The 13,276-nt window shown below is 39.0% G+C and overlaps 1 protein-coding gene across 1 annotated transcript in view; it reads left to right on the top strand.

Annotated features, from left to right (window-relative positions):
* The window catches only part of Lamb4 (laminin subunit beta 4), a 100,982-nt gene that overhangs the window by 33,322 nt on the left and 54,384 nt on the right, over positions 1-13,276 (top strand). The window contains exon 14 of the mRNA XM_078027833.1: positions 13,008-13,211. Within this exon, the coding sequence (XP_077883959.1) occupies positions 13,008-13,211 (204 nt within the window). The remainder of the gene's footprint in view (positions 1-13,007; positions 13,212-13,276) is intronic.

The following is a 13,276-nucleotide window of genomic DNA, read 5'->3' as shown; positions in this document are numbered from 1 at the left end:
TGTAGAGAAAACGTGGTTTAAAGTCACAACAAGTTAATATGGATTGAACTTAATATAATATAGAATTTAATTCTGTCTAATATACGGTTAATGTTAATTCCATAATATATATTTAAAGTAGTTTAAAACTGTTGTGTTAGAAAATGAACACAATTGGTTAAGGAAAAAAAATTGTTAAGTGACATAGTGCCAGTGTGGCCTATCCAAAGGGTCATCATCACAGAGTGAGCAGAAGGGCATGACTCAGAGAGCACAAAAAGCAGATTCTTGAATAAATGGGGCCTCTGAAGCAAGCCATAGCTTATCTCAGGACTGCAAGGTTATAATGAACTACCAGAGCACTTGTGAAATTAAAAATCTTGCTTGTAAAAACAACATTGAGACATCAGCCAGGCAAACACCAGTATGCAGGGTGCAGTGAGAATTGGGAAACACAGATAATGGGGCACAGACTAGGTCAGTAGCTGGAAAACTGTGGAGATGATATAAAAGAAAAGACCATAAAATCCAGGATTTTGAGAAAACTGGAGTGGCATGAACATTATTCCTCTCCTTTGATTTCCTGATGGAATTTGCCTATCCTTGTATAACCTCTCATGGGAACTTACAAAACCAAAGCTTACAAATAGTAAAAGCTAAGAGCAGTTGGTCAGGAGAGTGTCAAAATTTACAATACCTGAGGATTGCCTCCACCAGCCGGAATCAGGCTTAGCCCAGACCTGCCTCTCTAAGCTGCGCAGGAGTCAGGACCCAGGGTAAACTTGGGTCTGCTCCCACACATACACCACCTGGGAGCCCAGGACTAACCCACTTCCATCTTGAGACACTGAAGCCATCCCTGTAGCCTTCTCCATGCAGTAGCCTCTACCTTGGGACAACAGACAGGGCAGAAGCAGCTGCATCTTGGAGCAGGCATCCCAAAGACAGTGTAAGGCCCACCCTTTCAGCCCCATCTCTGAAAGACATTGCATCCATCTTGGGGCACCTCCCCTGCTATCTCAAGCTATTGCCACTACATCCTATAGTTGCAGTAGCATCCCTCCTGGGACACCAACAGGGTCTGGAAGCCCAACATCGAGGTGAGGTACAGATAATATGCAAAGATACTACAAGATTATAGGGTAGGAACTGTAATACCTCAGATCCACACTGCAAAAAAGGAAATCACATAGACAACATGAAAAAACAAGGGAGGAAAATGCCCCAAACAAACCCGGATACTACAATAACAGAACCCATGGACAGCGCATGTGATGAAATGTCAGAGAAAGAGTTCAGAACATTTATAATTAAAATGATCTGTGAATTAAAGAATTGCCTAAATGAACAAATACAGGCAAAAATTGAATACTCTAACAAAGAGATAAGAGAGCAAATACAGGCAATCATTGATCACACCAACAAAGAGATAAGAGAGCAAATACATGTAGCAAAAGATTATTCAGGAAAGAGAGATTATGAAAAAAAAATCAGAAATCCTTGAAATGAAGGAAACAATAAACCAAATAAAAAACTCAATAGAAAGCATCACCAACAGACTAGATCACTTGGAAGACAGAACATCAGATAATGAAGACAAAGTATACAATCTGGAAAATACAGTTGACCACACAGTGAAGATGGTAAGAAACCATGAGCAGAATACCCAAGAATTATGGGATAGCATCAAAAGACCAAATCTAAGAGTTATTGGGATAGAGGAAGGCACAGTGTTCTAAACCAAAGGAATGCACAATCTCTTCAATTAGATAATATCAGAAAATTTGCCAAACATGAAGACTGAATTGGAAAATCAAATACAAGAGGCTTACAGGATACCAAATGTACAAAATTACAACAGATCTATACCAGGGCATATTATAATGAAAATGTCTAGCACACAGAATAAGGATAGAATCTTAAAAGCCACGAGAGAGAGAACCAAATGACATATAGGGGGAGACCAATTCGTTTCTCAGCAGATTTTTCAACCCAGACCCTCAAAGCCAGAAGATCCTGGAACAGCATCTACTAAGCTCTGAAAGAAAATGGATGCCAACAAGCAAAATTAAGCTTTAGATTTGATGATAAAATAAAAATAAATCCTTCCATGATTAACAAAGGTTAAAAGAATTTACAACTAGAAAGCCTGCACTACAGAACATACTTGGCAAAATATTCCATGAAGAGGAATTGAAAAACAACAATGAAAATCAGCAAAAGGAGGTATTACAGTAAAGGAAAAACTAATAAAAGGAGAAACCAAGTCAATACCAAAAGTAAACAAAAGTGGCTGGGAATACAAATCATGTCTCAATAATAACCTGGAATCTTAATGGCCTAAACTCACCAATCAAAAGACAGACTGGCAGGTTGGATTTTAAAAAAAGACCTAACAATATGCTGCCTCCAAGAGACTCATCTCATAGGAAAAGACATCCACAGATTGAAGGTGAAAGGTTGGGAAAAATCATACTATTCCCATGGACTGTGGAAGCAAGCAGGGGTTTCCATCCTCTTTTCAAATAAAGTAGACTTCAAGCCAAAGTTAATAAAAAGGGATAAAGAAGGATATTTCATACTGCTTAATGGAACCATTCATCAATAATGAATAATAATTAATAATAACAATACAACAATAATAAATATATATGCCCCAAACAATGGAACATCTATGTTCATCAAACAAACTCTTCTCAAGTTCAAGAGTCAAATAGACCACAACACAATAATTCTGGGTGACTTTAACACACATCTTTCACCACTGGTAGATCTTCCAAACAAAAGCTGAACAAAGAAACTATAAAACTCAATAATATAATCAATAACTTAGACTTAACTGACATATATAGAATATTTCATCCTTCAAGGAGAGAATACACTTTCTTCTAAGCAGCACATGGATCCTTCTCTAAAATTAGACCATATATTATACCACAAAACAACTCCTAACAAATGTAAAAAAGTAGAATTACTACTGTGCATTCTATCAGACTAAAGGAATGAAATTAGAAATTAGAAATCAATGATAAAATAAAATATATTCCAACACCCAGAGACTAAATAATATGCTACTGAATGAACAATGGGTTGCAAAAGACATCAAGGAAGAGATTAAAAGATTCTTAGAGGTGAATGAGAACACAGATACAACATATCGAAATCTCTGGACACTAAGAAGGCAGTACTAAGAGGAAAGTTCATTGGATGGAGTTCATTCCTTAAAATAAGAAAAAGTTAACAAATAAATGACTTAACACTACATCTCAAAGCCCTAGAAAAAGAAGAATAAATCAACACTAAAAGCACTAGAAGACAGGAAATAATTAAAATCAGAGCTGGAATCAATGAAATAGAAACAATTGAAAAATTGACAAAACAAAAAGTTGGTTCTTTGAAAAAATAAAAAAAAATTGACAGACCCTTAGCCATGCTAATGAAGAGAAGGAGAGAGAAAACTCAAATTACTAATGTACGTGATGAAAAGGGAACTATCACAACAGACTCCTCAGAAATACAGAAGATAATTAGAAATTATTTTGAAAACTTTTACTCCAATAAAATAGAAATTATTTAAGGCATTGACAGATTTCTAGGGTCATATGATTTGCCCAAATTGCCCAGCACCAGATGGATACACAGCCAAGTACTACAAGACCTTTAAAGAAAAACTAATACCAATACTCTTCAATTTATTTCAGGAAATGGAAAAAGAGGGAGTACTTCCAAACTCATTCTATGAGGCTAATATCACCCTGATTCCAAAAGCAGGCAAAGACATATCAAAGAAAGAAAACTTCAGACCAATATCTCTAATGAACATAGATGAAAAAATTCTCAATAAAATTCTGGCAAATCAAATCCAAAACCATATCAAAAAGATAGTATACCATGATCAAATGGGTTTCATCCCAGGGATGCAAGGTTGGTTCAACATACGGAAATCAATAAATGTAATTCATCACATCAATTGTCTTAAAAAATCATATGATCATCTCAATAGATGCAGAAAAAGCATTTGACAAAATAAAGCACCCCTTTATGTTCAAAACACTAGAAAAACTAGGGATAACAGGAACATATCTCAACATTGTAAAAGCTATCTATGCCAAATCCCAGACCAACATCATTCTAAATGGAGAAAAGTTGAAAGCATTCCCTCTAAAAACTGGAATGACACAGGGATGCCCTCTTTCACGACTTCTATTTAACATAATTCTTGAAACACTTGCCAGAGTAATTATACAGATGAAAGAAATTAAAGGGATACAGATAGGTAAAGAAGAACTCAAATTAGCACTATTTGCCAACGATATTAATCTATACCTAGAAGACCCAAAAAATTCCACCAGAAAACTTCTAGAACTAGTAAGTGAATTCAGCAAAGTAACAGGATACAAAATCAATACCCAAAAGTCAAAGGCATTTCTGTATATCAGTGACAAATCCTCTGAAAGGGAAATGAAGAAAACTACCCCATTTACAATAGCCTCAAAAAAAAAATAAATTACTTGGGAAACAACAAAAGAGGTAAAAGAGCTATACAACAAAAACTACAGAACACTAAAGAAAGGAATTAAAGAAGACCTTAGAAGATGGAAAGACTTCCCTTGTTCTTGGATAGGCAGAATTAATATTGTCGAAATGACCATGTTACCAAAAGCATTATACAGATTTAATGCAATTCCAATCAAAATCCCAATGATATGGAAAAGGCAGTCATGAAATTTATCTGGAAAAATAAGAGACTCAGAATAGCTATAGCAATCTTTAGCAAGAAGAGTCAAGCAGGTAGCATCACTATACTGGACCTTAAACAGAGGAATAGTAACAAAAACAGTGTGGTATTCACATCAAAATAAACTGGTAAGACTAATGGTACAAAATAGAGGACATAGAGACAAACCCACTTAATTACAGTTATCTTATATTAGACAAAGGTGCCAAAAACACACATTGGAGAAAAGGTAGCCTCTTCAACAAATGATGCTGGGAAAACTGGAAATCAATATGCAATAAAATGAAATTAAACTCCTATCTCTCACCATGCACAAAACTCAATTCAAAGTGGATCAAGGACCTAGAAATTAAACCAGAGACCCTGTATCTAATAGAAGAAAAAGTAGGCCCAAATCTCATCGCATTAGATTAGGCCCTTACTTCCTTAATAATACTCCCATAGCACAAGAATTAAAATCAAGAATTAACAAATAGGATGGATTCAAACTTAAAAACTTCTTCTCAGCAAAAGAAATAATCAATGAGGTGAATAGAGAGCCTACAGCTTGGGAGCAAATTTTTATCACTTGCACATCCAATAGAGCACTAATCTCTAGGGTATATAAATAATTCAAAAAGCTAAATGCCAAAATAACAAATAACCCAATCAATAAATGGACCAAGGAACTGAACAGATACTTCTCAGAAGGTTATATACAATCAATCAACAAATATATGAAAAAATGTTCAACATCTCTAGCAATTAGAGAAATGCAAATCAAAACTACTCCAAGATTTCATCTTACTCCAGTCAGAAGGGCAGCTACTAGAACCCAAACAATAAGTGTTGGCGAGGATGTGGGGAAAAAGACACACTCATACATTGCTGGTAGGACTGCAAATTGGTACAGTCAATATGGAAAGCAGTATGGAGAATCTTTGGAAAACTGGGAATGGAAACACCATTTGACCCAGCTATCCCACTCCTGGGTTTTTCCCCAAATGACTTAAAAACAGCATACTACAGGGACACAGGCACATCAATGTTTAAAGCAGCACAATTCACAATAGCTAAACTGTGGAACCAACCTAGATGCCCTTTAGTAGATGAATGAATGAAGAAATTGTGGCATAAATACACAATGGAATATTACTCAGCAACAAAAGAGAATAAAATCATGGCATTTGCAGGTAAATGGATGGAGTTGGAGAAGATAATGCTAAGTGAAGTTAGCCAATCCCCAAAAACCAAATGCTGAATATTTTCTCTGATTTAAGGCTGCTGATTCATAATGTAGTGGTGGTGGGGGTGGCAGGAGAGGATTAGATAAACTCTAAATAAGGCAAAAGGGAAAACGGGAGGGAGGGGTAGGGAGGGGGCAGGGGAGGTAGGAAAGATGGTGGAATGAGATGGACATCATTAAGTACATGTATGAAGTACATGTATGAAGACACAAATGGTGTGACTCTACTTTGTTTACAACCAGAGATATGAAAAATTGTGCTCTATATGCGTAATATGAATTGTAATGCATTCTGCTGTCATATGTAACAAATTAAAATTTAAAAATGAAAAAAAGTTATAATGATAGTTCTGTGAATCTCTATACCATGTCTATTGTTGATTTTCTCCAATTTTCTCTTTGAGATTTTGCTTTAAAATATAGCATTGATATTCTTTTTAAATGTCACAAACCCCCTAGATCAGAATTGAAATTTTTCTCTGTTTCAGCTTTCACCAGTATAGAATCTTTTAAAAGAGAACCCAACATGTGGCCTTAAGACCACCCAAAATTTCCCATTTGCACAGAAAAACAACAACAAACTCTAAACTGCCAGCATTACTTCTTCCTGGAGCTATTAAGTGAGCATCATGATTACCTTTTAAGTTATGGTAGAATCTGAAGCTCTTGAATGATGGTATGATTGATGCCTTTGATGATTAGCTGAACTGTCATCTCTGTTCTTTTTAAGATATTAGCAACAGCTTTGCCAAAATGTGATGTGTATTTCCAGCAACAAGGAAATGATTTCAGAGTTGACAAAGGAAACATAATACTGAAGAAAAGTCAGAAGCAAAGCACCCATGCTGGGGAACAGAATGAGGTAAGCCATTCTTAGGGGCCACTGTTGCTCGCTGCAGGTGGAAGTGCAGTCAAGCCCTCAGGGCCACTCCTGGCCTGTATGAGTGCTCTGGCAGGATAAGTGCTTATTGTCCTCATGAACAGAAATGAGGGAAGGAAGAGCCAGGCTCTAAGTAGTTAGAACCTCTTGGGGAAACTTCAATAGCTTCATTTCTCTTCAAAACATAAAATTCTAGACAGCTGGGTTTTGGAGAGTTGGAGACTTTAGACACTATTAAGTCACAAAATCCTTGTCATTTTAGTAAGAAGAGGTAAAGTGCTGAGGAGTGGCTGTCTTGCCCTGGAATGGTGCCATGGCCATTCCATATACTCGAGGTGGCTGTAGATAGTCAGTGCTGGCCCAAGTGCCAAAATGATGCCACCCTCTCAGGGCCCTCCCTCCAATGGCCCAAAAAACCCAAACTCCTTGCAGCCATCCAACCATTGTTCACCTAAACATGGGGCCACTGTTGGCCTGTTTTATCCATTCATCTATTCATCTGTTACATGGAGATGTTTATTGTGCATTCCCGTGCACATATGCACAAATAGGTACGTTGGAGAAGCAAATAGAAACAAATGTTCACAAACCCAGCACCCAAAACGGTTCCTTACACATAAGAGACCTTGTCATGTGAATGAGGTGGTTGAACAAAGGGAACAGAAATGCCTGGACATGGCACCTACCCTTAATCTTATTGGGAAATGAACCATGTACACCAACTGACATGTACATAACTAACATGTGGCAGGGTAGGTTAAGGACCCTAGAGAAGCTGTGTAGTATGATATGGGTTTCAGATTAAGGAGGACTACTCCCCGCTAATAGGGCCAGAGCCTCATGGAGGTTCTTGCTTCTACCATGTTCAAGTGATCAATTAATATGACCATGCTTTCTTCTCCTTGTTTCTGTTCCTATCCTGTGTCCTCAAGAAACCTAATTCTAGGCTGGAAGTAGCTGTCCTCAATCTGAAATCCACTTGAAAAAGAAGAGTGGGCAATGAGTCAGTTCTCTCCTCCCCACTCTGGGGTGCAGATCAATGACCCTGGAGAGTTTGTTTAAAATGACTCCAGAGGGGCTGGGGTTGTGGCTCAGAGGTAGAGCACTTGCCTACCATGCGTGAGGCACCAGGTTCAATCCTCAGCACCACATAAAAATTAAAAAAAAAAAAAACAAAGATATTATGTCCACCTATAACTAAAAAATAAGTATAAAAAAAATACTCCAGAAATGTTACTTTGGGGACTCGAGACTGGCTTAAAGGCTAAATGTTTTTTAGGCATCTCACAGTGATTCTGAGACAGCTGGTCCAAGACAGCACATTGAGAAACTAAGCTCAAAGTATCCGGAACACACTCTCTCACTTCTTGCCAGAAATGGCCACCTCTGTGATATTGACCTGAAAATCTTCCCTTCATCCCTTAAGATCCAATTCAGATTAATCTTTCCCTAACAATCCCTACCCTGACATCTGGATATAGTTAGTTGTTTCCTTCTCTGGGGTCCAATAGATCAGTCATTTCAAACTGCAGATCATGCCTATTAGTAAATAGGCCAAGAGTCAACTTTGTTAGTTTAGTACAGCTGAAGAATGCATAACAATGTCATATTTTTCCAATTTTGTTCCAGTTTTTTTATAAGTGTGTGTGTGTGTGTGTGTGTGTGTACCCACGTGTGTGTACGCATATGTGCATAGGCAGTGTCTTAGGCTGGATTACCTGAAAGTTAAGATCACAGTGTGGATTTAGTTTCATGTGTTTTGTTGAGTGACTCTTCATAAGAAAAACAAAAACAAACAAACAAACAAACAAAACTTAAGGGGCTTAGGGAAAGAAGCTACAGAAGAGGACAAAGTGAGCCAAGGAAGGGGCGGAGGTAAAGCCTAGCTATGACCTAATCCCCAGAGAAGCAGCAAAAAATAAATACATAGCAGAATTGTCCTCCTCTGAGACACAAGGGCAGATCCACTGTACACCCCTGTTATCAGGCATTGGTTGTAGGTGGGAAACCTTCCAGGTGAGCTGCCTCTTACCAACCAACAGCAATTCTCAAGAGAAGGGGGCAGGTGTGAGCCACTGCAGCCAACAATGAGGAGCTGGTGGAAGGCTGTGCTGGCCTAGTAAAAGGGACCCAGCAGCACATGTGAGCATCTGCTAAAGCCCACTTCCTGCACGCTCAGACCCTGTGTAAGGTCCCTTGCCCAAAAAACAGAGAAGAGACCTATTGAAAGTACTAAAATATAAAGTTTTTTACTTTCTTTCATGGTCTTTCTCTCAGTTTGTCAAGAGTGTTTTTTTAAAATTTTCTATTCGATGTCATTCTAAGTAAAGATATACAAAAAATTTAAATTATTAGCATAAATTTTGCCATTCATCTTTGTATCGGGCAACATCATTTTTTCCATATTTTTATCAGTACGTTATAGTCATACACAATAGTGGAATTCATTGTTACGTATTTGTACCTGATGCAACGGCAATTTCAGCTGCAAACAGAGCATTCCAGTCATGTGGAATCACTGAAATGACAAACTTTTTATTCAGATCTACATTGTCAATTTTGTAGTCATGTATACGGAAGTATTTCATTCTGGCCTGTGAAAATGCCAGCAAAAGGAACTCAGCTGTCTTTAATTGGCCTCTTGGTGCGTGTCATGGTGGTGTCTTTCCACACTAGTAAAGGAGGAAAGATGAAGGAAAAGAAACGATGGATTCCCCAATTTCTCTTTCCTCTGGTCACCATTTCCAGTGGGAATAGTTGGTTAGTAGAGGAGAATACACAAATAGGAAAAGATATAATGGACTTTTCTGTTGTCATGTTCTTCAGGATGCCTTGCCTTCTTTCTGCATTCAATCAAGTTCTGGTTCAGACAGGAAGTGTGGCTTCTTAGAGCTGACAGCTGAACCACTTACTTGGTTGTAGACCTAGCACACTTACCTCCTTCTGTTCTAACCAGGGGAACATAATGGCACTTTGAGTTTCTGGTTATCAGCCTCAACTCAGATCCTAAATCCACTAACATTTAAAGATGTGGGTATATCCACTTACTCAACAAAAAGTGACTAAAGTAAATAGCCATGCTTCTCTTGGAGGAATAAGTAAGAGAATCACACTTGCAATGGCACTGAAGAGTCCTTCCTCATGAGCACCTGTCGCTTATTTCTAGTACTGAGAAGTGGGTCAGATTTAGAAACTTGGCAAAAAAAAAAAAAAAATCTTTCCTCTAGAGCAGCTGACCTCAGCCTTTAGCTGATTCAGATTGCTCACTTTTGCTTATATACATTAAATAGTGTCCATCTGTCTTTTGACTGTTCATTGTCTTGCTTCTAGGAAAACAATGTTCTAGTAATCATCTCCATGCAAGATTCCTGTGGTTCAGGCCCCCTCATCTTCCATTCCAACCTCGCTGCCCATTATAATAATGATTACCCACCTTGTTTCTGAGATTAAGTGCTGCCATCCAGCCTTTGATAGTCTGGAATTCTGCCAGGCACACTGCTAACAAGGAGCTCAATTTTGTAGTAGTGTGTCTTTCCAGTCTACAGAAGAGTCAATACTGGCTTCTCAGCAATGCTGGTCCTCCCTTCCCCTTCTCATTCCTCACTGTTTTGGTAAAACAGCTTTTCCACCACAAACTTAGTTGGTGGGTTTTCCAGTCTTATATCTTAAATCCATCCTCACATGACTTAATTCTTTGAGTTTTATCTCTCTCTCTCTCTCTCTCTCTCTCTCTCTCTCTCTCTCTCTCTCTCTCTCTCCATATCCTGCCACAGCCCTTCTTGCCTCTCAACTTCACTTATTCTGGGTCATGGTCTATGCAAAGTTTCCAGTAGCTACTCAAGTATCCTATCTTGTCTCCCAGGGCCCTTACCAGGCTGCTAAATCCTAGATTCCATGTGGATTCAAATCAACAAACTCTCCCTTATCCAGTTTCATATTTCACTTTTCAGGATGCACATTCAGTGATTCTCTCCCAGGGTTCATGGTCCATGTCTGCCAGGTCCTCCAGCTTCTTTGGTTATAATCCCTCTCAAAGATCCAGCACTTTCTCTCTTCAGTCATGCTGAGACTTGACCCTAATTATTTGGAAAATGGTTAGAAGAGGAAACACTAGAAGATCCTGGGGAAAGCATACATTTTCTTGAAAGACACGTGTATTTGAGAATTCTACATTGTCTGAACATATGGGGGTGAAGGATTGGGACAACATTTTCAGTTTTTCTTGGGCTTCCCTTCAATAGCCTCAGAGTGCTGAGGAGAACCTGAGGGTTCAGGGTTCTCGTGTGCACCATCCCATGTCCGGGGATTCTGCTGCTTTTTGGTAAGCCTGTCCTTGGCATCGGCAACTTACCTCAAGTACAGTGATTATGTCTTGTGCCCAATCTTCAGCTCTTTTGCCCTCTAGCTAGAGGAGATCATAGTCTCTTTAAACATGTCCCCCAAAAGACCCTGTTACTGATTCTTACACTTTGCTTTAAATTGGCAATTGATTGTCCTGGGCCTGTCGTTTTCTCTCATCAAAAGCATCCACCCCGTCTAAAGTCCTTATAATTACCGTGTCTCTCAAATCTTCCAATGCCCGAAATACCATTCAAGACACTGCTTCCCCTTCCCTCATCCTAAATCCTCACTAGTGACAGTTTTAGCAATTGTACCACTACTTCTTGCTGGGGACCATCAGTACAGTTCAATACAGGGGTCCTCACTGCCAGCTGAGTAGTAAATTAACCACCTCCAATATTACATCTTAGGGTCTACTTTTAGGTCAACTGTCTGCTACTAGCGTCTCAGGCCAAGTGCCCTAGAAACAGAGCCTAAGAAGAGATCCTGCCAGGAAGCTTTCTTCAGGAAAATTCTTGAAGGGTGTGAAAGAGAAAAAGAGGAAAGTTCAGGGTAATATGTGGTCTTAGACACAACAGACCTTGTGTAGATCCTCAGAGGAGCTCAGGTGTATAAACTGCAGGCCAAAGTGTCCTGCCTCTAAGGCCTAAGGGCCAACCTTGTACACCCTCAATCTGTCAGTCCTTGGCAGTGAGCTCTGCTAAGAGAGTTTGGAGTTAGAGTGGGGTATAGAAAAGCAATTTTCCAGTGAGGGTCAGCTGTGAGCTCTTAGCAGCAACTGGGAGGTGGGTTTACTAACCAGGTAAAGGAGATGGGGGTGGAGGGCACTGCAATTGCTAGGGTATTTTTTAAAATGTTTGAAAAACATTGCACAGAGGTGACTTTACATATGCCTCTGTCTGTTAGAACCTAATCTACTGTAGGTTTCTTATTTATGTTTCTGTCTTCAGTGCAAGCCTCTGAACACCTTGGGGGCAGCGGCTCTGTCCTATTCATCTTTGCATTCCTCATTCAGAGGCTGGCACTGAATGTATTAAACAAACATTTCTCAAATCAAGGGAAGTTTGGGGAAGACCACAGAGAAACTTGAACTCCAGGCTGAATGCTTTGAACATTATTCTGTTGGCAATTAAGAGGAGTTCAAAATGCTTCGTTGGCAGCAATGTGTAACAAGTTTTGGACCAGAAAGAGAGAAGAGCCAAGAGCTATTGCTGCAATTCAGGCAAAAGCAACCAGAGGCAGAACTTGAGTGGAGGCTGTGAATGTGGAGAGGCAGATGCAAAAGTAATGAAAGAATATTATCTACAAGGTCCAGATGTTCCTACGCTGACATCCAGTTCATAGAGACCATCAGGGATTTTAAGCAATCAAATGTGTTAGGAGTTTTGTACTTACATGCCCTTAGGCAGACAGAAGAAGAGCATTTCTCATGTTTGGGTGGAAGAAATATCTAGAAAGGAAACCTATGTGGGTTTTCTCATTGCCATGCACGTTTAAGGAAGAATCCCCAAAGTAGACATGAAAATATTCTTTTTCCCTCCTTATTTTGGCCAGAGTTCCACAATTACATCTAAGAAAAGTCAAGGTTATCAATGTGGAATTTGCTTAGGTCACTAGCACATAAGGTACTTTAAATTTAAATGGTTTCTCTTGACATTGCCTTCAAATTAATCATTCTATGTAATAACATATGTTCCAAAGCTGCAGTGTCAGCACATTATTCTAGCTGGATTCTGGACTGAATCCTGGTGGGAATAATTTATTCGTGACTCAGATGGATCATATACACACCAAGGAAATACTTTTTTTATTTTTTGCTGAATTCTTCCAGACTGTGACTATAGGGAAAGATAGTTACATTCCTCTTGGTGACTTTTGGCCAGGTGCCTGCAGTTCACATTGTTTTCCGAGAGCTTGTTCCTGGGAACCCTGTTACATGGACTGGACCTGGATTTGCCAGAGTTCTCCCTGGAGCTGGCTTGAGATTTGCTGTCAACAACATTCCTTTTCCCATGGACTATACCATTGCTGTTCGCTATGAAACTCAGGTAACTTTGCACTCCAACTTCATGATGGAAAAAAAAAAAAATGAGAGCAACACATTCTTGAACTG

The sequence above is a fragment of the Ictidomys tridecemlineatus genome, chromosome 2 (genome assembly GCF_052094955.1).
Source record: "Ictidomys tridecemlineatus isolate mIctTri1 chromosome 2, mIctTri1.hap1, whole genome shotgun sequence".
NCBI lineage: Eukaryota > Metazoa > Chordata > Mammalia > Rodentia > Sciuridae > Ictidomys > Ictidomys tridecemlineatus.
The sequence above is the reverse complement of the archived record's forward strand: the minus strand, read 5'-3'. Positions and strand labels throughout refer to the sequence as shown.